Source organism: Ursus americanus, chromosome 29 (assembly GCF_024610735.1).
Source record: "Ursus americanus isolate L20-20 chromosome 29, mUrsAme1.1.p, whole genome shotgun sequence".
Lineage (NCBI taxonomy): Eukaryota > Metazoa > Chordata > Mammalia > Carnivora > Ursidae > Ursus > Ursus americanus.
The window spans coordinates 24,730,877-24,758,118 of NC_142155.1; the positions used below are offsets into that span (position 1 = coordinate 24,730,877).

Genomic DNA, 27,242 nt, shown 5'->3' on the forward strand with positions numbered 1-27,242 from the left:
TACAAGAATATTAGCTTCAGTTCAGGTGGAATGCAGTCTCACTGCCTCTTACAAGAGTTAAATGAATTAAATCCCCACTAAGAAGAACCCATTCACTTGTGCTGAGACCTACCCTCAATCACAGCACCAATGAAGAAGTCAGTCGGGCCATAGTAGACGGGGTTGTCTGCAGTCGAGGACGGTTTAACAACTTTAGTTCTGCCAAGGTACTTGCCCCCAATGATGCCAGAATTGCGGACAGGCGGCTCAAAGATACTGATCATGTCACTGGCAAGAAAATAGGAGAAGACAAATCGGCGGTCTTTGTCTTCTGGGATAGGAGATTCCTAGACAGGAGAAGGAAGGAAGTTATTATGAAGGTACATAACGACCCAGATGTTCTAAACGTAAGTATCTACAGGACTAGAGGTAAAATACAAACCAAATACACAAAGTATGATGTAAGTGAACAGTAAGGGGGGACAGGGACTGTGGTGGCCTGGAAAGGACATGCCTCATCTAAAGGAGGCTGTCTTATGCGAATGTAAGCCCAATGTTGCGGGATCTTCCTATTTCTCACGGGAAGACAGAAATCCGGGTGTTGTACGTAAGTGATGAATCACTAAATTCTACACCTGAAACTAATATTATACTGTATGTTAATTAACTGGAATTTAAACAAAAACTTGGAAAAAAAAATAAAACCCCTGATTTTAAAATGTTGGCCTTAACTCTTTTAAAGCACTGTGTGTGCCAAACAAAACATGTGGGCTACGTTCTGCCCACAGGCTGCCCACAGTTTGAGACCTCTTGGCTGACGTGTTCAATTTCACAGACACTAAGATGATTATGCAAAGTTTATTTCTTTAAACAAATCTATTTACACACATAATTTTAAAAAGAAAACTTAAGAAAGGAGGAATGAGTAATATAATGTCATAGAGTGGAAACTGATTCTGAAACACTGTCTTGTGGATAAGACTGTTCCCACACCACATTACTGAGAGTGATCACATAACCCTAAGAAACCAATTCCAGATTGAACAAGCCTAAATCCAGACATGCTTATTCTTGACCAAAATCCTCTCAAATTGCAACTTCAGCACATATCTTTTCATTTACGACATGGAATTGCTTGTATAATAATTTCTCATTTGTCAAAGAAAGTCACTGGGTTTCCTCTTCGTCAAATAATTTCCTCATACCATTCCCTAATCTAGCAGTCTCCAAACTTTTTTGATTAGACACTCTAACAATAAAAAGATTTTTAAACAAACATCTACTATGGTTAATAAAAATCAAATCACATCACTCCTCTGCTCTCAAACCTCCAGAGGATTACCGTCACACTGAATAAGATATGAAGTTCTAAGCACGGCTACAGGAGGGCTGTCCAAGGAGGGCCAATGGTTCACCCTGGCAGGGGTGAAGTTAAAAAAAGTTAAAAAAAAGTTAAAAAGTTAAAAGTTAAAAAAAAGTTAAAAAGTTAAAAGTTAAAAAAAAATTCTTTACGTTTTTATTTAGAACTAAATGTAAAGTTGCATTAGCAATAGAGAATTTTCATATACTTCTCACCAAGCTTTCCCTAATTTTAGCATCGTACACAACCATAGTACAATTATCAAACGCAGAGTAATGGTACCATAGTAATGGGAAATAGTGACAGCACAATACTGTCAAATAAATCACGGCTCTTATTCAGATTTCACCTGTTTTTCACTTATGTTCTTTTTCGGACTCAGGATCCTATACAGGATCTCACATTGTGTTGAGTTGTTCTTTCTCTTTGATCTCTTCCAAGCTGTGACGGTTCCTCATTCTGTCCTTGTCTTTCATGACCTTGACACTTTTGAAGAGTAGGGGTCAATTACCTTGTGGAATGTCCCTTGTACATCTCATTTTTGCATCTTTGGCAAAAATACCACAGAAAAAATATCTTGTCTTTCTCAGAGCGTACCAAGGAGTTCACGATGTGGATAGATCTTATGATTGGTGATGTTGACCTTGGTCACGTGGGTAAGAAGATAAACGCTGGGCTTCTCCCTTCTAAAATTACCACCTTTCCCTTTGCAGTTGATAAAAATCTTAGGAAACACAGCTTGAAACCATGAAAATTCTGTTTCTCCTCAAAGGTTTTCCCCTAATTTGAGCACCCACGGATGGATCTTCTCGGCAACAATTATTGCTGTGGTGTGTGCTTAATGGTAATTTTTTACTGCCCTCTTCTCTTCCACATTTAGTAACTGAAATTCTACTGTGGCCTTTTGAGGACGAGTATTTAGAATTACAGGCACACTATGACAGTAGGAAGCAGATCAACTGTTGGGTTTATTTTTAAATTGTCTGCAGGCTTGTTACCTACACCCCTTGTTACCTGCCTGTGGGTGACTACTCCCACCACTCTACCCCTCCGGCCTTGTTAGCTCACTGGCTGCCAAGACTCTGAGCTGGTGCCTGACCCCATCTTCATTTCTGTCTCCCTACCCTCCACTCCCTGGACACCACCTCTGCATGAAATGCAGTTCCCTCAGATAGGCTGCTGCCTCGCCCCCTCGGTCATTCATTCTGGTCTCCACTCAGCTGTGCGCCCCCTCCCCAGCGTGTCTCTTATTCTCCAGTTAAATGAGCTCCTTCCCATCACTCCATCTCCTGCTTGACTTTTTACAGCATGCTTACTACTTGTTCTTTGATGATATATTTACTCTTGACCAGAATATCCTCAACTGGGATGTAAACTCCACGAGGCCAGAGATTCGCCTGTTTTGTTTTCCACTGTACCCTCGATGCCCAGAACTATGCCAGACCCAAAGGAGTTCTCTAATATTTGTTGAATGAATGAATGAATGAATGAATGAATGAATGAATGAATAATTCAACATCCGTTCTTCTACATAAACATGTTCTGTGCCCTACAAAGTACATATAAAAATATCAGGGCTATAAAATAAGTGCACTCATGATAAATTATAAGCAGAGGCTATAATATTTTCTTCACAGCATCCATGGAGTATAAGCTGTCCTCAGGCTCCTTGGGAGGCCAAGCCTGCTGCCATGGAGACCACTGCTCAAACCGCATTCTTATGTTCTTCTAGAGCTTCCCCAAGTCCCTCCGCCGGCACTCCACCCTGAGCCCCGGATACTTCACTACTCATATTTGCACTTGGGCCCCAACCAGCTGTCTGGGTTTAGCTTACTTTATTTCTTTTATATATATACACACTTTTCACTGTGAACTATAACACGCATAGAGAAAAACTGCAGAAAAACTGCAAAAAACCAAAATGTACAGTTCAAAGAATTTTCATTAAGGGAACACTCATGGAACCACCACCCAGGTCAAGAAACAGAACATTGATGGAACCTAGAAAGCCCTCCCGACTGAGAGAACTTGGTGATAATGTAAAACATTCATTAATCAGAATTTTTATGGTATGGAGTATGCTAGTTGGCCTAGAGTTTGCTAGAACTCCCTTTTTATTTAAAGTATTGTTCAACATTTTTCTAAAATATAGTAGTCAACTATGTCTTGATTTAATTTTTTCAAATATATGCATACAGTTTGAAAAATCACTTGGCCTACCTCTCCACACTCCCAATTCCTATTCCCAGAAGGAACTTACTTCAATTTCTCTATATATCCATATCTCTAAATAAAATGCTTATAGTCCTATTTCTGTATATTTTCCATTTTTAAAGACATTACCTTTTGAATTCCTATCAGTGATTTGCCTCAGGTAACTCAGCCAATGAGTGGAATATTCAGGATTTAAATTTCTGTTTCCAAACCCATGCTCTTAATTCACTAGCCAGATGACCTCTCAAAGGCAATATCTATTAAATTGGTATGATTCCATTTACTACATTCAAGGAATACAAAATACACCAATCTAGATATCACAGGTAATGATAAAAATTTTAAGATGTGGTCCCTACCCTCAAGGAAATCACAGTACACTTGATTGCACACAAGTACCCAAATAATTTGACTATGTCAGGCTTTCATAATTACCTAATAAGGGTCAGTCAAAATTTGAGGGGTGGAAGGGAGAGATTAATGGTCTAAAAATGATGTTTGCAGGAGATGGGACTAGAGCTAGGTCTTGATTCAGGGCACCACCCCTCATGCTATCCAACCTGCCCAAAGGCTGGGGACTGGGTCTCATGGCTGTTTAAATAACACACAACTCTGATAGCTGTTACTCTACAGCTTAACAGATGAAAAGGACAACTGGGCACAGTACTGAGACAGAATGGAGTCTTAGTATGTGAAAGTCATCCTCACCAGTGCAGCCAAATAACGAAGCACCTTGTTATCGTTCACCAGCATTTTAATAACATCTTTTTTCGGAGCCTTTGGAATGAGAACAAAGCAGTTCTGAGCAGAGTCTTCAATGAGTCCATAACCGTTATAGGGAGGTAATTCCTGGAGAAATACAAGAATAAAGCAGATGCTATTTGTGTTAAAATTATATTAAAGGTAACTAAGTTTCTTTTTTAAAAATCTAGAAGACAATTATTCAAAAGCAATTTCTATATATACAAATGTACTATAGTCAGAAAATATAACATTGCATATCCCATTCCTTTTTATATATAAACTTCGCACCATGATCACTGCTCATAGCAGTGACTGCTGAGGTTACAGAGTAAACCGCAGGGCTAGACTGAAAGTTCAGTAGTCACCCTTACGCACGGGGGATATGATCCAAGACCCCCAGTGGATGCCTGAACCTTACATACGCCATGCTTTTCCCATAATTACCTTTGATAAAATTTAACTTATAAATTAGACACAGTAAGAGATTAACAACGATAACTAATAATAAAATTATTAGAACAATTATTTTTTTAATATTTTTTTATTATGTTAGTCACCATACAGTACATCCCCGGTTTCCGATGTAAGGCTCGATGATTCATTAGTTGTGTATAACACCCAGTGCACCATGCAATACGTGCCCTCCTCACTACCCATCACCGGCCTATCCCATTCCCCCACCCCCCTCCCCTCTGAGGCCCTCAGTTTGTTTCTCATAGAACAATTATAACATACTGTAATAAAAGTATGTGAATGTGGTCTGTCTCTCTCAAAATATCTTATTGTACTGCACTCACCCTTCTTGTGATGACGTAAGATGATAAAATGCCTATGTACTGAGATGAAGTGGGGTGAATGACAAAGGTGATGTGACATAGTGTTGGTCTACTATTGACCTTCTGATGATACATCAGGAGGAGGGTCATCTGCTTCCAGACCGTGGTGGACCGTGGGTAACTGAAACCATGAAAAGCGAAACCGTGGATAACAGGGGACTCGTGTGTTGCTGATGTCCACTGATCCCTTACCGCCAAAGCAGATCTGGCCCTACTCCTGGTCCCAGTCCTGGCCCTTGCGGTCATCCTACCATGGACAAGCCCAAGGATCTGTGACTTCTTTGTTCTAACAGCCTAACAGTTTCCAATAATTAACAGTTTTCCTAACTGGCAACTGTTTTCTCAGTTCACCCAAAGTGTGTATGTGTGTGTGTTGGCACTGGGGGAGGGCAGGGCTTGGTTTGTGCTACTCCTTTCCTATTTATCTTCATATTTCTAATATTTTTATTTTATTTTGGCTGCACAAAACAGGAACGGCAGCCATTCTTTACCAAGAACTCAGACTCCTTGTCCACACTGGACTCTCCTTTCCCAGCAAAGAAACAAACTCAAGAAACCAAACTTCTGAGGCGCCTGGGTAGCGCAGTCATTAAGCGTCTGCCTTCGGCTCAGGGCGTGATCCCGGCGTTCCGGGATCGAGTCCCACATCGGGCTCCTCTGCTGTGAGCCTGCTTCTTCCTCTCCCACTCCCCTGCTGTGTTCCCTCTCTCGCTGGCTGTCTCTCTGTCACATAAATAAATAAAATCTTAAAAAAAAAAAAAAAAGAAACCAAACTTCTGCTATGAAGGTTATTTGCTGAGTTGGTGGGAAAGTACAGGATGAGCTTTTATTTTTCACTCAGGCGCCATGAAGAGCTGAAAGCATCACTCTAAGATGGTAGGATCTTTTGGTCTAAGAACTTGAGTTCAGCGGCTGTTTCCCTCTCTTCCATGCGGACTGCAGCAGGGTGCTTTCCCTTTGACTCCTTCCTGCTATGCTCTCTCAGCAGAGTCGGCGTAGTCCATACTTCTCACTTGTAGATACCATCCCCAAATCTTTTTATATATTGTATTCGGGCACTTTGACGAATTAGTCTATACGGTCCATCTCTAACAGGTACTCCCTCCAAAACCTGTGACTTCTCTGCTCATCCAAGGTGTGGTGCCTAGAACACTGGCTCTTCGCCCACCTCCTGGGGCCGTAGTTAACGTGATCGTCATGGCGGAAATATGACTAGTGCATCCGGTAGATGGACAATGGCCTAACTTGCTCCAAATGCAAAACCACTACTCTATGAAGATACAAGTTGCCGTGGACAGAGGGACCTTGCGTGAGACACCACAAGCTAAGCATCTGAGTTACTCGAGAGGATAGGCAGAAATACTCGGAGGTGGAATATAATCTTCCTCTGCATCCGTATCAACATACTACCAGAGCAGTCTGGTTGGCATGGAGGTTGAAGAATTTTGAAATAGGGAGATAAGCATCTGAGTGCCTTCCTCTCAAATTCTTTGTGTGTTTCAACAGAGTTCAACCTATTTTTTCTGATCGCACCTCATGCCCCCTGCTTGGACTGAAGACCTTCCCTAAATATCAGCCCCTATGCCTGGGGTCCTGGCACTACGCTTCTTCTCCTCCAAGCTACCATCGGTGTCCTGTTCTAAACTAGATGAGCCACTCCCTCCTATAATCCTGCTTACATGCTCCACCCACGTTATCTTAACGAAACAAGTACACCAGGAGCTTGAGACTCCCATAATCCTCCAGGTAAAGCTTCTGGAGACCAGCTCCATGGCGAATTTGCTCTCCTAGTCCTTCATTCTTCCTCTTCCCTACCAGCATGTCTCCAGATGGAGTCAACCTGAGACGGACCACATCTAGCCAGTGGATACATGTTTACTTATTCCTGATCTAACAGATTAGCCGAAGTGTCATGGTTCTTGAAGCAAATATATCCTCCTCATACCCACTTCTATCCTTTCCCATTAGCTTGCCTCTAGCTTCATCCCTTGAGACCCAGCTACAGCTTCCCACCCCTGCTTTCCAACCACGTTGTACAGGGTTTAAGTGATGGAAGCGTAATGACTAAGGAGAGCTGAAAGGTATTCGCTGTTTGGTAAGTGGCGCTCTCCTATTCATTCCCAACAAAGACTCCCAACAAAGACAGACAGAGAGTGCTTACGTGTAATTGTTTATTACAGAGAATTTACTGAAAATAAACTGACCGAATACTATGACTCATGTGCCATATGTATGGATGGAGAACTGGTCTTATTTTACAGGGTGACTGAGATAGGGCAAAACAAACGAACCAAAATCTACAGTGCTTCTTCAGTTCACTCTGCTCTCTATCTAAGCCTTCCCTTCCTTTCCTTGCTTTAGAAGACAGGTTAGGAGAAAAAGATGACAGTGAAAGAATGGGGAGCAGAGGAGTTCTAGGACTCAAAACTTTCATTAGCTCAAAAGATGGATCAAAGCCTTTTCACGAAGAAAAATGCACCATTATATTGCAATCCTTCCTCATCCTACTCCCTGGTTAGGTCAGATTCCTTCTTGTAAAGGGGTTTGACATTTGTAGACTCACCCTTGTACTCTCAAGTGTGACCTTGGGCAAGCCCCTTGGACTGCTATCTCATACTATACTCCTCTATAAACGAAAGTGATGGAACAGTTTGCTTGGTCAAAATCTAGGTCTTTCCTACCGTACTTTTTCTCATATATTGCAGCAAATGGTACTCCAAAATGTGGGGACAGAAGCAAGTGCTTTATTTTAATTCTTAATCAATGAGCCCATTCATTGGTAAGGAGTCCTATCTAGAGAAAAAACTGACAGTGAGAAGTATTATCATGATCCATACTTCCTTCCAGAAGTTTTATTGCCCCTGGGAACTCTCAGCATACCCAAATCCAAATCCTTCTTTGTAATTGTGTTTGTGAAATGTTGGTTCTAAAAGGCTGGCCTAAGATATCACTTGCCTCTTTGGGGAACAAACACGTACTTCATAGGCAGTCCTCTTGTCTAGCTCAAGAAACATACCACATGCATCCTACGTGCTAGGCACTGAGTTAGATGCTCCCTGCCCTCGACGAACTTACGGTCTTAGACAGATGTTTTACTATAATAGACAAGTGCTGGCCGAGGGAGGCACGGGACCCCAGGAACACACAGGAGAGGTGATTAAGCCTGCCGGGAGCTTAGAGAAGCCTTCTTGGAAGAGAGGAGGCCTATATACCGAGTCTGGAAAGATAAGGAAGAGCTGTGGAAAGAAATGATGGCAAAGGGGTTCAAGCACGTGGAAGAGCATCAGCAGAAGTGCAGGAGGGTGAAGCAGGCGGCTGTGACGGCCGAACAATAGCTAACTCAGTGTACTCGGAGGTCAAGTGCGAGAAGCCGGGCAGCCGGGCAGGGGAGGGCAGACGCCTGCGCTGGAGGAGGTCATTAATGCCATCCTCCTCCCATTCACATCTGTCTTTTGAAAAGAAAGAGCCACGACATTATTTTACACACAGAGGGGTAATATAAAAGTAGGTCACAGGTATTAATACCCAATTTTATCTACAGGCAACAGACCAAAGAGGTTGGCTGCATTGCTCTGGCCCCACATGCACGTACCAGGCGCCAGCGCTTGAAGTCTGTGATGCGGAACCGCCTCACCACATCAGACACTTCTTGAATTTGCTGTATGATGTGTCATTTTTAACACATGCAATTCTTTTTTTTTTTTTTTTGGAGAGAAAGAGAGCACAAGTGTGAGGGGGGGTTTGGGGGGGGAGAGAGAGAATCTCAAGCAGACTCACGTCCAGTGCAGAGCCCCGCATGGGGCCCCATCCCACGACCCTGAGATCGTGACTTGAGCTGAAATCGAGTCAGTCACTCAAGGACTGAGCCACCCAGGCATCCCCACATGCAATTCTTATTTAAATTTCTAAAATATGTGGCTGAACCACTCTGAAGGCTCAAGTCTATTCGATTACTATGTGGGTGCGTTTAAAAGCACCATGACCTTACTCTCAGATCACAGTGGACCCTGTGGCACACAGAACTAAATTTCGTGGCTCAGTATAATTCTAAGGAAAGCTATGTGGCAATGAAAGAAAGCCATCTTCCAACAGCTTCATTAATCAGCTTCTGTTCACTCCCAATTAGTTTTTAAGTACAAGGGTCTGATAAATAGGCAGGGAACAGTGAAATGCCCTAGCAGTCTGGAATTTTGAGAGATGTCTTTTTTAATCAAAATTTAAAAAATATAAAAGTAATACAGGGTTTGGGATAAGAAAAGAAATTAAAAACACACAGAGTATAAAAAGAAAGGTCCCTCGTCATCTCGCACTTCCCTTGTCCCCCCATTCCCACATGTGGAACTACCCACTGAACAGTGTGGGCGGATATTCCTCTGGGTCCTCTCTTTGGTGTAAGCAGATACTGTCTGCAGCAATGTATACAAACAGAGCCATATCACATAAATGCATTTACTCCCAAATGTGATGGACATTTTCCCATGTTAATATGCAGAGACTGACTTCCTCTTTTTCTCTTTAACCAGTCTTATAAGTCCTCTCACTGTACTATAGTTTCTTCTGCCAATCTCCTTACACTTTACCGTATGTAATGCTACAATACACATCCTTACATATCGTTTTATGGTCCCCAAACCAGATTTTTTAGATCAAGAGATAGGTAATATTTTATTTTGAAAAAATTAAAATGACGACACTGCCCTTCAAGAATTGTTTTCCTATTGGCTCTCCTATTAACAGTATATGAAAATGACCTTTTCGGGGTATCTGGCTGGCTCAGGTAGTAGAGCATGTGGCTCTTGGTCTCGGGGTTGTGAGTTTGAGCCTGACAGTGGGTGTAGGGATTACTTAAGAAAAGGAAAGGAAAGGAAAAAAAAAAAAAAAGAAAAGGAAAGGAAAGGAAAGAAAAAAGGAAAGGAAAGGAAAGAAGGAAGAAAGAAAGAAAAAAGAAAAGGAAAGGAAAGGAAAAGAAAAAAGAGAAAAAAGAGAAAAGAGAAAGAAAAGAAAAGAAAAGAAAAGAAAAGAAAAAAGAAAAGAAAAGAAGAGAAAAGAAAAGAAAAGAAAAGGTCCACTTCTTCACAACAGGGCAAACATTGGATATTGTGGGTCTTTTTAAATCAAATAGATCCAAAACCTCATTATTTTCATTTCTATTTTCTTTGATTATCAGTTAAGTTGAGGGTCTTTTTTTGCTTTTATAGATTGATTGATTTTTGAGAGAGAGAGAGAGCGTGCGCGCGAGCAGGAGAGGGAGAAAGACTCTAAAGCGAGACTGCTCTGAGCGTGGAGGAGGGTCTTTTCACACGCCCGTTAGCCATTTGTACTCTTGTGAAGTGCTCTACAGCACATGCTCTGTCCGTCGTTTACTCGGTGTTCACGTGATTCTGTTTTTTCTTTTTCTTAAACCTCTATATCAAAAGATCACTCAGAACTAGTGCTCCCTTACCGGTTTCACGGGAGGTGGCTCCTTCTTGCTCACATCAATACGTGGTAGATCAGAGAGTCCAAACTTTTCTTTGTAATACTGTCGAGTGAAAGGATCGCAATCATAGATGAAGAAGGTTCTCCCGAGGATAGTGAGCGACTTCCCCACGATGAAGTCTTTGGCAGTATACCATTCCAACACCTCTTGATCAGAGATCTCCAGCACACACTGAGGGAAGTTCTCTGACGCAGGATAACAGGGAGAGAAGAAAGAAAAGGAATGAGGACGGGAAGAAGGACTGACACACAGCAGCCGGGCACTCTTGAGAATCTGAGGGAGTATAGTGTCTAGCTCTGGTCAAGGGTCTCCTCTACTCTCCCATCTGTTGGCCAGACACAGAAATGATATCCTAGAGGGTTTTTGTGAGGTCTCTCTCTCGTATTCAGCTTGAACTATCAGTGCAGGTCACTAATCATGGCAGAACTCATGCTTAGGGGAAATCATTACAGGAGGAAAGAATAAATGTCCTACAGAGTACGAGATCATTGGAGGGATCCAAGTCGTTCAGTTCAACCTTCCACCTATTTATTCATTCAACCAACATATTATCAATGACCACATACATCACGTACCAGTTCACTGTTAAATACTGAGACTATAACTATTAGCAGTGTAGGTGAAAGTTCTACCTTGATGGAAAAAACAGTCTGTTTGGGACCACAGATTCTAAATTACACCAATAATAGTTCCATTTCAATTGTGATCACTGCTAGGACAGTCTGATCTAGTCCTCTGGCAGGAGGCGGGGTCAGTCAGTGAGATGATCAGATTAATCTGTTTATCTAGGCGCTCAAGAGATTTTCAAATGTAGAATCAACCTTGCATTTTGGGAGGAATAAATCCAATTCTATCACATGGTTTTGTGAGAACTAAGGATTGACTTATTTAAGACTGATTCCCTGCAGTGTGGCCACGACGGAAACCATAAGATAGTCAATTCTGGTAAAGTGCCACACTGTACAGCTGTAACCACAAAGCTTGACCCTAGAACTCTGATCACAGGGGACTTGAGAGATAGGCCACTATTCCCCTAACTGATAATTGCTAAGATGGAAAAATAGGGAAGGTTAAGGTTTTGTTACACCAGACAGAAAGGCTTGAGCTCCAGCCCTTGAGCGTGCCAAAACATCATGATTTTCCCTAATCATGCATCTTAAAAGCCCTACAACCAAAGGTTCCTTCTCCCCGTGCCTCGTGCCTAACCCTACTAGACCCCTTTGAGTTACCCCAGGAAGTGATGGGCATTGGGGGACACAGTCAACAATGTTCCAGGAGACCTGGGGTGGGTGGGTGTGTGTGTGTGCGCGCACACGCACTATACAACCATTCACCTTTGTTTGCTTAACAACTATCTTTTTCATATATAGCTGGATTTCATTTACTGATATTTTATTTAAGTTTTTTCCATATGGGACTGTAGTCTTATTCATGGTGTCTTTGGTTTTATTGGTCTTCTCTTAATTAATTAGTTCTTTTCTATGAATCTATATTAGGCTTAGGATTAGCTGTTCTTTATTTGGCAAAACTGAAAAGTTATCTAGACCTGGTGTTTTCTTTGTGGAGAATTTTTTAAGTGATTCTATTTCCTTAATAGTTAAAGACATTTGGTTTCTATTTCTTCTTGGACGAGTTAAATTTTTCTAAAACTTTGCTCATTTCACACACAAAAAAAGAGACAAACCAAAAAACAGACACTTAACTACAGAGATAGACGGGTGGTTACCAGAGGCGAGGTGGGCAGGGGTATGGGTGAAATAGGTGAAGGGGATTAAAAGTACACCTATCTTGATGAGCACTGAGTAATACATGGAAGTGTTGAATCACCATATTGTACACCTGAAACTAATATAACACTGTATGTTAACTATACTGCAATAAAAATTTAATTTAATTTCAATTAAAATTTGCTCATTTCATCCAACTGAAATTTCCAAATACATGAGTTTTTTTATAGTTCTAAAATTGAATTCTAACTTGTGCTGAAATTAGAAAATATGGTATAAGATGCCCAGACTTTAAAAATTTGTTAAGACTGACCAGTTCTTATAACTGTTCCATTTGTGCTTGAAGAAATGGGGATTCTCCAGGGGTTAATGCATACACATATTCATTATAGCAACACTGATAATTCTATTATTTAAATCCTATATATATGTGCTTATTGACTTATCTTTTTGATCTAACAATTATAAAAAGAAATGTTTTAATGACGCTCATTATTTTGATGAATTTGTGCATTCTCTTTGTATAATAATGCTATAAATTTTTGTTTTATATGTTTTGAAGCCATGTTACTAACTGCATTCAAGTTTAGAATTAGTACATTTTCCTGGTAAATACAAGTCTTGCAATATGTAATAATCTTCTTATCTCTAGCAATGCTTTTGGCCTTAATGTCTATTGGTATTTTAGTTACACAGCCTTATCAGTTTCTTTTGCTATTTGCTTGTACATCGTTTTTAACCTTTTTATGTCTCTTTATCTTATGTTCTTAAAAATAACATTTTTCAAAATTTGTTGTTTTTTAATCCTACCACTTCCTCCTAAGTCATTGTTGTAATATATTTCAGTTCTACCTTGATATTTTTTAACTCCCACAAATTCAACATTTTTTTTTTAGTTTGTATACTCAATGTTTATTTAGATGTACCCACACTTTGCCATTTTCTTCTTCTTTTTTTAAAATCACTTCTTATATCCCATACCTTACTTCTGGAATAATCTTCTTTCTACTAAAAGTATAGTCTAGAATTTTCCTAGTAAGGGTCTTTTGTCAGTAAAATCTGTTTTGTTTGCCTGGAAATGTATTTCACTTTCTTCTTCAAAGATAGTTTCTCTAGGTATTAAATCCTATTTTCTTCTCAGCACTTTGAAGATATTATTACACAGTCTTCTGGTAACTAGTGTTGCTAGTAAGAAATCAGTTGTCATTGTAGCTGCCATTCTGTATAGATAACCCTGTTCTTCGGGGCTGCTTTTATGATCTTGTAGAATACGGTGTTCTTAAGTTTGACTATAACACATCTAAGTTTGGATTTATATTTTTATAACATTATTGAGGTATAATCGACAACAATAAATTGTACATAGAGTGTACAATTTTGATATTGTTTAACATTTGTATTTACCAAGGGAAAGGCAAGGTCAAAGGATGAAAACTGGTCTAAAGGATAATTAGCAGACTTTAAGAACCTAGACCCTTAGGTTCAACAGCTGAGTAGAAGGCTTCTGGTGACCTTCTTTTGACATGACTTACCACATCCTGGTAAACTGCAAATACGTTCAACAAAGAAAGAACTTTCATAATTCCTGTAACTGTAACTCTATCCATTATAAAAATACAACTTTTACTTATCTTAACTACTCAAATGAAGGCCACGGCAAAGAGAACTTCTGAAAGATCCTCCCGTAACTGTCCATGACAGAGTCTGTCAGCACAAACTCTGTCTAGCCACTGTCTCTTGGATGCCCCCAAACATAACATACTTGTTCCTAATGCCCAACCCTTGCTCTTGTTCTTCTCTAGAGTGCACTTTCCCGTTGTTCTCTGCCACTCTAAGTCTAGGCCCAATCTCAGTTCTTCCACAAAGCCTTCCTTAGTCTTTCTAGGTCACATCTCTTCTTCTGAGCTCTGACTACATGACACAACTAATGACATAATCAGATGATCTGGTACACTTGTGTTATTGTTCAACAGCTTTGTGTATTTATATGACTTGTCTCCCTAGTCATTAGAAGTGACTGAAGGACTGAGATTCTGAGGTTGGATGTTACATTTTCATTTTATCCTTCACAGCACTTAGCACATGAAGTAGTTCCCTTAGCAGATATTTAATTCTTGTTTAATTGAATGTAATTAAAATCACCCACTGGATAAATGACTCTGTGAGTCAATTAGATCCTACTTTTCCAACATCACAGTTCTAGGTAAAGGGATTATTCAGCTAATGGAAGCTTAGCCTTTTCTGTCCTGCTACTGCATGACTAACTTTCACAAAAAGATACGCTTCCTATCTCTTCAAAGGACCCTACATATGTCACCAGGCTGCCTCCCCGCATAACTTTGATGAAAATTTTGTTAAAATTTGAGAAGCTACAGCGGCGCCTGGCTGCCTCAGTTGGTAGAGTGTACGACTCTTGATCTTTGGGTCAAGAGTTCGAGCCCCGGGGCGCCTGGGTGGCACAGCGGTTAAGCGTCTGCCTTCGGCTCAGGGCGTGATCCCGGCTTTGTGGGATCGAGCCCCACATCGGGCTCCTCTGCTATGAGCCTGCTTCTTCCTCTCCCACTTCCCCTGCTTGTGTTCCCTCTATCGCTGGCTGTCTCTATCTCTGTCGAATAAATAAATAAAATCTTTAAAAATAAAATAAAAAATAAAAAAAAGAGTTCGAGCCCCATGTTGGGTGTAGAGATTACTTAAAGAAAAAATTGGGGAAGTTATAAAAGAGGATGATCACATATTTAAAGGTTTAAACATAGGCCACGTTGACACGGCAGAGACAAACATAAAACTCGAGATTTCAAGGGGTTCAGTTTCAGTGATTCTTCTTTCATGCCTGAATAAATTTCCATTCTTTCTCTTAATCTACTGTAAATCTAACGTTTGTTAGGTCTAGATGGCAGGAATTTCAGGGTCATGTAAGCATTCTGGAAGGCCTAAATGAGTACATTAGTCTCAGTGTCCTAGAACTCTAAGAAGATTCTACAGGAGGCCAAGTATAAGAATATGGTCAACAGCAGCCAGACTATGCTGAACTAGGGCTCAAATCCAGTTGCTGCTATCTGAGATGTAAGCTATGTTAGCGATTATTCTCATTTCTCTAAAAGAGATTTTTACCATTAATGCTCTTAGTTTTAAAATGAGGATTATTTTTACTACCTTTTATTTTCCCCAATCTCATTCTTCTCTACCTCACATGCAACCATTCTAACGTGCAGCTTTTTATGTGTGTATTTTGTATATCGTTTTGTTTGTATTTCACTTTGCATAAATGTTATTGCATTATACATCTCATTTTCTTTCTTTCTACACAGCACTAGGCTTTTAAGTGTGTCAATTTGCTTTCTTTACATTTAGTTATTGCTTGTAACTACTACTATTTATCAAGATATACCTTCACCACATTTTGTTTATCTATTCTCCCAATGATGGAAATCTCCACCTCTTTACCCCCAAGTAACACTGCTTTTTTTTTATATATATATAAAATACTATATAGGCAAATCAATACATGTAGGTAGGTTGAATTCAGCCTTCAGACTGCCAAGTTGTTTATAACCTCTAACCTCAACTTGTTTTTAACCTCTAAGACAAACCTCTTGCACAATACCTGAAATTTCTTATCTCCTAGTTCCGAAAAAATTGAGTAAAAAGAAAACCAACAAAAGTATTTACAGAGTTCTGTCAGCCATCCAAGCATGAGAGATGTCATTACATGTGACCAAGATGACATTTTTGCAAGAGAAGATTCTTTTTTTTTTTTTTTTTTAAATGATTTTTTATTATATTATGTTAGTCACCATACAGTACATCCCCGGTTTCCGATGTAAGGCTCGATGATTCATTAGTTGTGTATAACACCCAGTGCACCATGCAATACGTGCCCTCCTTACTACCCATCACCGGTCTATCCCATTCCCCCACCCCCCTCCCCTCTGAAGTCCTCAGTTGCAAGAGAAGATTCTTAAACCACTAAGTCAATAATCAAAGTAAGTGTACTTATCCCAGAGAAAGACTGATGGGTGGCGGGTGTCAGCTGCACTTTGCTGCATTCTCCCTCTCCAGCCACTAGATTATTTTACACCAGCAAAGAGAGCGGGGGCTGACACAATGGCGCCCCACCTCTATGAGTCACAAACATGCCTTTTCCAATCTTAAGTTATCCCGCATACAAACTTCCTGTTTAGGAAGTATTGAGGTGAGAAGCAAAGTCAGGAAGGAACATAAGGAAATTGTAAGCTATATAAAAACCAGCTTGTTTTAAAAATGCATTAAAAATCTGATATTAAATTGCTTTACTTCAGAAGCCTTGCTCTTCTGCACTTTAAATGAATCTCCCACTGCTGGTTTGGTTGTTTCCTTGATTTGGGTATCAGTCATCTCCACCGGACCATTTTGGAGGCAAGCCTAGACTGTGGGGCAAGCAATGAGGGGAGTTACAGGAAAACTATTTTTTGAGTACTACAAGAACACAGCAAGAGCCTCCCAAGTGTAAAGGGAATGACCATACTGATTAAGTAACTCCTTTGAGATTCAAAAGATGTCCCAATTACAGAGGATAAACTGAATCAAACATACTTGCATTCTCCACCAAAATCTTTGGCATGCGCTGGCGGTTCATCAGGAGTGGGAAAGGATCTCGCCCATCATTCCGTTCATGGACTTCTCGAATTTCGACTGTATCATCCATAAGATAGTAATGAATGATGTAAGTCCGACATTCACCAAACATGCTGTCTGTATCATCCCAGATTGCATAAAATCGAAGAACCTTTAAGGAATCCAAAGTAGTGACTTAAGTAAGAATTCTACAAGTGGAGAGATTAACCTCTACTTTGGCATTCATATATCAGAAAATGATGAAAAGATTTTCTACAAAGACTATGAAGTAATCTCAGATGGTAAAAAAAATTCACCAAAGATACAAAAACATCTGAAATTATATACCAGATGTCAACAGCTGGAAAGTATTATATAACAGGCTTATAAGTTTGTCCTGAGAAAGCAGAATTCATTTTGATCCAAAATATTAGTCAGTGAAAGAGAAGCTGAATTAAAAGAGCAATGGAAACTATAAGACACTGATGAAAGAAACTGAAGAAGACACAAATAAATGGAGATATTCTGTGCTCACAGTAAAAGGATATTGTTAAAATGTCCATACTACCCAAAGCAATCTACAGATTTAATGCAATCCTTATCAAAATTCCAGTGGCATTTTTCACAGAACTAGAACAAATAATTCTAAAATTTATATGGAACCACAAAAGACCCTGAATAGCCAAAAACAAAACAAAAAAAAAACCTCTAAAGAACAAAGGCAGAGGTATCATGCTCCCTGATTTCAAACTATACTACAACACTATAGTAATCAAAACAGTATAGCACTGGCATAAAAACAGACATATAGATCAACAGAACAGAAATGAGAGCCCAGAAACAAACTCACACTTCTATGGTCAATTAATTTATGAAAAATGAGGCAAGAATATACAATGGGGAAATAAATGGTACTGGGAAAACTGTGGACAGCTACATGCAAAAGAATGAAACTAGACCACTTTCTCACACCATACACAAAAATAAACTCCAAATGGATTAAAGACCTGAAACCATAAAACTCCTAGGAGAAAACGTAGGCAGTGAACTTGTTGACACTGATGTGAGCCATGTTTCTTTGGATGTGACTCCAAGGCAAGGGAAACAAAAGCAGAAATAAATAAGACTATATCAAACTGAAAAGCTTCTATACAACGAAGAAAACTATCAACAAAATGAAAAGGTAGCCTACTAAAGGCGAGAAGATATTTGCAAATCATATCTGATAAGGAAGGGATTAACGTCCAAAACATATAAAGAACTCCCACAACAATAACAAAACCCCCACAAATTCTGATTTTAAAAAAAACACAAATTCTGATTTTAAAAAAACCACAAATTCTGATTTTAAAAAAATTGGCAGAGGATCTGAATAGATATTTTCCCAAAGAAACATACAAATGGCCAACAGGTATCAAGATCATTAATCAGAGAAATGCAAATCAAAACACCACTGAGATATCACCTTACACTTGTCAGAATGGCTATCATCAAAAAGCAAGAAATAACAAGTGTTGGTTGGAAAAAAAGGAAACCTTGTACACTGCTGGTGGGAATGTAAATTGGTGTGACCACTATGGAAAACAGTATGTGGTGTCTCAGAAAATTAAATATAGAAATACCATATGATCCAGCAATTCCACTACTGGGTAGCCTCCAAAGAAAATGAAACACTAATTCAAAAAGATATAAGCACCCCATGTTAATTGTAGCATTATTTACAATAGCCAAGATTTGGAAAAAACCTGATCACCAGTGGATGAACGGAGAAAGAAGATGTGGTTTATATACACAATGGAATATTACTCAGCCATATAAAAGAATGAAATCTTGCCCTTTGCAACAACATGGATGGACTTTGAGGGTATTATGCTAAATGAAATAAGTCAGACAGAGAAAGACAAATAATGTCACTTATACGCGGAGTCTAAAAAAACAAAACAAAACCGAACCCAGTTCATAGATATGGAGAACAGATCAGTGGTTGCCAGAGGGCAAGAGCTTGGGGTACGGGTGGTGGGGGAATGGGTGAAATAGGTGAACAGGATTGAGTACAAACTTCCAGTTATAAAATAAATAAGTCATGGGAACGTGATGTACAGCATGGAGAATACAGTCAATATTATGTGAACTTTGTAATATGACAGATGGTAACTAGATTTATTGTGGTGACAATTTTGCAATACATTCAATTATCGAATCACTATGTTGTATACCTGAAGCTAATATAATATTATACGTCAATTAAACCTCAATAAACAAAAAAAAAAAAAGGAAAAAAGAGCAATGTGTTTTATACAGGGGCTCATGTGTATTAATAAAGGTATATGTGAATGTTTATATATAATTAGTATGGAAAGAATTTTCATTTATTAATCAGTCTTTTTTTATCCATCAACATACGTCTTCTAGTAACAGTATCAACAACACAATCTTTAAAGAAAAGAATAACAGATATATGACCGATATAAAGAATGTCCTTAAAAGACAATGCTAGTGCTAGGCAAATTTTTCTGAACTAAAAGGAATTACATTTCTGAGAGAAAACCAGCAGCAAAGAAGCCCTGAGGATGATCTCCCCATCTTCTCTTTCCCTTTTGTACAGAAAGGAGAAGACCAAATCTGCCCCCACACACCAACCCACAGTGGGGAGGATAGGATGGTTGGAACAGAGCTGGAAAACACCCAGAATATTCTGTATTCAGACATTCATATAAAATTTAACAAGGAAGCATCTGCTACGAGATTTCTGTGAAATTGCTATTTTAACATTAGAAACCTACCTATATGCAATAGCTTTGAAATTTCCCAATAAATCACTTAGGGTTTCCCAAAGGCGGCTATGAAATGAACTCTTATTTGGGAAAAGAAGTAGTTGGTCGGAAATGAAGTGGGAAGCAGACATAGCTCAGGAATTGCTTTAAGGTTGGAGAGTTTGGTGGAACTCCTAAGACTGAACTCCACAACTTCTGCTGGGTCTCTAACACAAAACGTGGGCACTCCTGTACCTCTAACTCTAGATGAAACCAGAAAGATCGCATTGTCTCCAAATTGTTCAATTACAGATGTAATGTTTTAAAACACACATCTACCAGAACAACTTGCTAATAAACATGTACCACATTTGGAAATGAGCAAACGCACTGAGGTGTTCATGTCACTTACTTGTTTGTCAAAGGTGAGAAACTGCTTCAGTTGGTCAAAGTCCGATGGGGTGACATACTTGCGAAGAGGCTGTTTCCGGAGTTCAGTGTAAGGATCAAGAGCCATCTTCTCTGGTGGATTTAATTCAATTCCTTGACTTTCCAAAAATACCTAAATCATACAAAAGTAATAATGATCATCTTTCTTGAAGCTACCGTAAGTATTAATGGATCATGTAAAGATAAGTGTAACAATAATTTCTATGCCATTGTCCAAATTAATAATTAGCTTGCAGTCTGAGGTACATCTTAGCAGCACTAAGCCTCCAACTGACCCAACGCTATAATGCAGATAACAACTGATAATTACCATAAGTATTCTACATTATAACGCTTCTAGACTATATGCTAAGCTAACTGGAAGACATGATAGTACGGTAACTGGCTCCAAATACGAATTTAGAGCAACGAAATTTAGTTAGGTACCCAAGAACAGAGTAAGTCCTGGGATTGCTTACATACACACATCTGAACCCCAACCACAGTTTCAAACAATATGTAATTCATATCAGATATGGGGGCAAGCTACATACACAATGGTAAAGTTAAGCTGAAATCAAATTCCCAACTTTTCAACTCACCAAAAACAAGTATCTGATTAAGTCCCCATCTCCACCCCCCTCCAAAAAGGAAAAGAATCACTGGTTATTTTAGACCAGAAAATATTTCAGCAAAATAGGAGAGACAACCCAAGTACTCAAATTGCACCAGATAAAGTTAAGGAAAGCATTTGAACATGATATGATCTTGTCTGATTTGCTAATTATAAGTAAATACAATATTCTCAGTAACTATATCTTTTAATACAACTTGGCATTTCTTCTTCATAAAAGCACCACATTAAGCTGTACTTTTTTTGGTAATCAGAAAAGAACAATGTCATGGGATCTGTTTACATTCTGGAACTAGAAATTAATCTGAAATCTGGGTTTCTTTTGGGAATTGTGTGATTTGCTTTTGGACAATTCAATAGAAAATATATAGGACTCAGAGCCAAAATATTCGGGTTCTAACATTAGCTCTGCTGCTAACTAGCTTGTAATCTTAGTATTTAAAGTGTCACTAAGCAGTCTCCAATGTCTCTCAATATTCAAATACTGTGATCTCGATGTCTATTAAAACCACTGAGCTGGAGTAATGACTAACAATATTCCCCTCTCCCTTGAGATGATGTATTAGTGTAGCAGGATTACTGACTGAGGTCTTTAATGGGGGTTTTACTCCTTTCTGTTGCTTTCAACAGATAACCAGGCCCTTTGTTAACCTTACCTTAGGGATTTTGGCAGGAATGCAGAAGCGTCCTGAAGTTGACTATTCTTCCTGTCTCTTAGAAAAGGCCTAAACTCTTTGAAGAGATTATTCTAAAGTATCCCAGAAGGAGGGGAGAGAAGGGAATGTCTTTGAAGGCAAGGAGAGAAAAAGGGGGAAATTCTCCCAGACTGGAAAACAGACACAAGTTGATGGGTTTCAGAAGAGCAAAACTCCACCCGTGCTCTTAAGGATGCTTGGAGCACACGTGCAGCCAGTCAGGCACATCGGTCTCAGGCACTCGGGGTCTCAGTATCTGACTTAGCACCAAAGCATCCAGGAGGGGCCCTTAGTCACTGACAGCCTATGGACCCTGCCTGTATGACCCCATTAGGCCTGGGTGTGCCACCTTCTTAGGGTCTCGAATTTTTGGCAAAGCTGAGGGTGAATAGAAACAGCAGCCCAGTTGGATGGGGGCTCAAGTAGGTTTTAAGTTATTTTTAAAACACAAAACAGTACTTCCTGCACACTTGCGTATGTGGACTAGGATTCACATCTGCTATAGTCCCAGTAATACTCTAATGAAGATAAGAGATTCTAGATCTCTGATTTCCGGAGCTTATTTTTTTTAAGGTGTTCATTCTGCCTATAGGACCAACGTTTTTTTTGGAGCAGTGAGGAGGGGGTGAGAAGGGATGGTGGTGGTGATATATTTGATTAGAGATGGCTCCTTATTCAAACCCACACCATAAAGACAACTATCTTCTTTATCCACTCATAGATCCAGCCCTAATGAAAACCATCAAATTAGCTAAGATGGGTATAAATTTTAAACTGTTATAGGAGCCAACTTCTAACAGATTGATTACTGAAAACATAATTTAATCTAGTCATCGATACCTAAAATATACAACTCTAGTTGTTATCAGTCATTAAAATACAGTTGATCCTCATTATTCACAGATCCTATATTTGCACTTTTGCCTACTTGCTAAAATTTGTAACCTCCAAATCTATAGTCCTAGTGCTTCTGTGGTCCTCTGCAGACACATGCAGAGTGGTAAAAATTTAGAATCGTCTGATCTGTACATTCTAGCGCTACTGGCCATGAGTTCAGTGTTCATGAAACAACAAAATATTTTAAACATGGCATCTTTAAACAGAAACACACATGAAACAAGGTTACAGAAACCTAACCCTGTATTTCTCCTAGGAGCAATGGATCCATAGTTGCTGATTAAGGGCTTGTGGTGACTTCCTAGAACAGAACTACTGTGAACAGTGAGAGTTGGGGTGCCTGGGTGGCTCAGTCGGTTAAGCGTCTCTCTTTACGAGAGTTGACTCAGTGCTCAGTAATGAACTGCCGATATTCAAATTGTTCATAAAGAGACAAGTAAAAATAATCACAATATCATGGAACACTACATCAAACACTAAGGATGTACTGTATGGTGACTAACATAATAAAAAATTATTTAAAAAAAATAATCATGGGGCGCCTGGGTGGCACAGCGGTTAGGCGTCTGCCTTCGGCTCAGGGCGTGATCCCCGCGTTATGGGATCGAGCCCCACATCAGGCTCTTCCGCTATAAGCCTGCTTCTTCCTCTCCCACTCCCCCTGCTTGTGTTCCCTCTCTCGCTGGCTGTCTCTATCTCTGTCGAATAAATAAATAAAATCTTTAAAAAAAAAAATCACAATACCCAAAATTTACATAACATTTTATAATTCCTCATTATAGGTACAATCCTGAAACTGCCTATGATAAAAAGGACGTCAAAAACCTAAAAAATGAGAGATCAAACCCTGTTTTTCCAAAGATGGCCTAGCACCTCTACCTTCTGCACTGTTTTTCTCTGTTGCTCTGGGCTGGCACGGATGCCAGGGCTCCTTCCTTCACTTCTTTGAGGTCTCTGTTCATCTGTCATCTTATCATGAGGCCTTCCCTGACCAGCCTCGATACACAGCAGCCCCCTCACCCTCCCCTCCCCTTTACTCAGCTCTAGTTTCTCCCGAAGCTCTAAGCAGCATCTGACATGTTATATACTTGTTTGCTTATTTTTGTGTCCTCCAGCCAGAATGTAATAGCCTTCATAAGGGCAAGTCTATGTATTTGGCACCTAGAACCATGCTTGGCACGGAGCAGGCACTCAGTAGTATTTGCTAAATAAATTACTAAATGCAAAACATAAATGAGTGAATTCACAGGAACTTGGTGCATGGTAAAGATTAATCACATGTGGCATTTGGTAACGTGGGATTAAAGGCATAAAATAATTCAGAAACTCTATCTTTGCTTCTAGAAATTTTTAAAACTAAGACAAATTTAGAATTGACTTCCTAATATCTACATTTTGTGCTAAAGAAAGGACTCTCTGTCTATATATGTACACATAACTTTAAGAAAAGTTGTCAAAAATCCATACTTAGGAAATAGAGGAAATGGAGGATTCTTCTCGGTATAAACAAGCATTCTCCTTTAAAAATTGTTTTATTTCAGGAATTCTTTAGATAGCAAGTTGTTCCAGAACATAGCAAGTATGATTTACAGGAAAAAATAGGAACTGCACAAAAAATGTTAGGCTCATATCTACTAATAAAGGTAATACTACTTTTGCAACTCAAGCTTCAGATAAATTACCCAATGCCTCTTTCATATTTCTATCCCATCAAGGGTGCTATCTCCCCTATCCTCCACTTGAACTAGTATGGGAACTGGTTTCTTAACAAATGATTCAGCTCTGATGCAAGTTTAATTTTATCTCAGTGGGTACGTATTCATATCATTGTGAAAAAAAGTGAGGTCACTACACAGTGTTGACACATATTGACACACACACAAACACCTAATTAACCTACACGGTAACCCATACAGGACAGATTACCTCCTCTTACCTTTTTCTTTTTCTTTTTAAAGATTTTATTCATTTATTTGAGAGGGAGAGAGCTCGAGCGGGGGTTGGGGGAAGAGAGCGAGAGGGAGAAGCAGACTCCCCGCCAAGCAGGGAGTCCCACACAGGGCTGGATCCCAGGACCCCAAGATCATGACCCGAGCCGAAGGCAGATACTTAACTGACGGAGCCACCCCTCTTACCCCTCCTCTTACCCTTATAAATGAAACGTATCCTTCCATAAATTAGAATGATGCCTCGGACACCACAATTTCCAGAAATATTTACTATACCTGTGTGAATCGGTCGCAGTCAACAATGCGGAAAGTTTTGCCATAAATTGTAATGTTTATTCCTCGATTTAGGTCTTTCCAATGGTAATGGTCTCCCCGGTCATTCTTGGTTAGCCGCTGGCGTTTGATTAACTTGCCTTGAAGGATCCCAGAGTTTTCCACAACAGGCTCCATGACAGACATGCTGTCATCTTCCAGGTAGTAGTAAATGTTCACTTGACGAATCCTATAATGTTCCTCAGCTGACATAGGAACATCTTCTTGGAAATAGGCATCAAATTTCAGCACCTATAACACACAAGGAAGGGAGAAAAGGCATTGTATTAGTCTCTCACCCAAAAGACATCCAGTACCCTCCTACAAAGAGAACCACTCCAGGAGAACTAAATACCCATCAATCCTATTTTCCAAATTGAAGGTTGCTAAGCTACGGTCTGCAGAACCCATCTATCCCTGTCACATGATTTTGTATGACCTTCAAGCTAAGAATGTTTTATTTACATATTTAAATGGTTAAAAAAAATCAAAAGAATAAAATCTCACAACACATGGCAATGATACAAAATTCGAATTTCAGTATCCACAAATAATTATGTAAATAATTAGCAGGTATTTGCCAATGGCTGCTTTCCCATTACAAGGGCAGAATTGAGTAGTTGTGACAGAGACCACATGGGCTGCTACTATGGACTGAATTTTGTCCCCCCCAAAAAAATGTGTATGTAGAAGCCCTAACCCTTTATATGACTGTATTTAGAGACAGAGTCTTTAGCAAATAATTAAGCTTAAGTGAGGTCCCAACAGTGGGGCCCTGATCCAATTGAATTGGTGGCTTTGTAGGGAGAAGAAGACCTCTCTCTCAGCATCCCCACACTGAGGAAAGGCCACGTGAAGACATAGCAAGAAGGCAGCTTCTCCAGAAACTGATTCAGCAGAACCCTTGATCTTAGACTTCCAGCCCCCAGAACAGTGAGAAAATTAATTTCTATTATATAAGGCACCAGTATATGGTATTTTATTACGGCAGCTCTAGTAGACTAAGACAGCTGCGAAGCCCCAAATGTTTACTATTTGGCCCTTCACAGAAAAAGTTTTCTGACCTCTGCTCTAGATATTCAAACTACATATGGACTTCTAGTACTGTGTTCCTTGATGAGATGGCTTAAGGACCTTAACTCTACTAGCTTCACTTCTGTGTCAAAAATCTCTTTCAGAATTTCTGCAGAGAGTCCAAAATTTGGGCAAGACTATAACCTTTGGTTTCAAAATGAAAATGAAGGCTCAAGTCCATTTCTTTAGAACGCGAGTCCCCTGTAAATGCATATTAATGATATATTCATTCTTAGAGAATTTATATGAATGAGACTCAAATCATCAATCCAGCACAGATCCTTTGAGTGGCATGTAAACACACCGTCACTGTACTCAGAAACATACATGATACGTGGAGTGAACCCTAGGTCCTCTGGGGAGCATCAGGAGGAAGTCAAAATGGCGCACTCTATTGCACATTTAAAAAACATTCAAAAATCTTAAAAGCTTGTGTTGACAAGTTTGGGGATTAATTTTAAAACTTTCTTTTATCCTGTCTTTATTTTTAATAATTTTTAAATAGTTTTCATTTAAACTACAAAATAATAATTTTTAATAATTTCCTCTCATGAAGAGAAAATATTAGAATGGTATTGTAGGTAGACAAGAGTGTGAACCTAAAACTCCACTGGAATTAGAGGAACCAACCAAGGACACTGTTTAGTGAAGATACAAATATGGCTCGATGAATGAGAAGATGAATAATTTTACACATGAGTGCTGTTGCTAAAACGGTTTAGTGTCTACTGTGGAAAAACAAGATTAAAAACCAAAAGAGATCAGGAAATTGAATAGGTGAAATACGCATATAATGGAATCAAACGCTAAAACTCTTAATAAAAAGATGAAATGCATGAATGGATGAGAATGTTCAAAGGAGAAAGCGAATACAGCAAAAGCAAAAGACAAAAGATCATTTTCAAGTAACATTTTAGATCAACTGCAAAGAACTGAGATGGAGACATGATCACTATAAGTGGAGGCATGAGCACTAATTCACGCACGAAATGGTCTGTATTTGAGCCACAGATATATAAATACATAAAATGTGGGCGCCAGAAATGATCAGCTAATTGAACCTCCCTCATTTTACAAATGGAGACTTAGGGTGGTAGAGTGACTTGCCTGGGGCCAAACTCGGGGTTAGGGGCACAGCTGGGGCTGAAACTATCTGTAGACTCACAGAGAAACAAGAAAAAGGTAAAGAAATACCCGACCATACAACTGATTGGATATATGAATGTGTTCCTATCGGATGAGTTCGCTGAGATGGGGATGATATGGATTCTGGAGGAGACATTTAAAAAAAATTTTTTTAACTAAGTGATTATGAATGTAAATGGTATAATTCCACCACCAGATTATTTTCTATCTTCCAGCCTCTAGTTTCAATAGGTACTCAATTAAAGTTGACTAGCTGGATGAACACCGTATAGACATTTAACAAGAAGAATAAAATGAAAAGAAAGACCCAAAAAAAAGACAGAAAATAGGCTAGGAGTAAATTAGGAAAGCTAACTTGTACAATCTGGTCAGTAGTTCTCAGACTCAATTATACAGAAAAATCATCTGGAAATTTAGGTCG

The 27,242-nt window shown here is 39.4% G+C and overlaps 1 protein-coding gene across 2 annotated transcripts in view; it reads right to left on the bottom strand.

Moving 5' to 3' along the window:
* Nucleotides 1-27,242, bottom strand: part of EFHC1 (EF-hand domain containing 1) — a 65,859-nt gene that overhangs the window by 28,954 nt on the left and 9,663 nt on the right. For both annotated transcript variants that reach the window (XM_045802309.2, XM_045802307.2), the window contains 6 exons: nt 24,566-24,853; nt 20,098-20,247; nt 16,912-17,104; nt 10,577-10,797; nt 4,262-4,402; nt 113-326 (listed from right to left, as the gene is read on the bottom strand). In XM_045802309.2, coding sequence (XP_045658265.2) covers nt 113-326; nt 4,262-4,402; nt 10,577-10,797; nt 16,912-17,104; nt 20,098-20,247; nt 24,566-24,853 — 1,207 coding nt within the window. The remainder of the gene's footprint in view (nt 1-112; nt 327-4,261; nt 4,403-10,576; nt 10,798-16,911; nt 17,105-20,097; nt 20,248-24,565; nt 24,854-27,242) is intronic.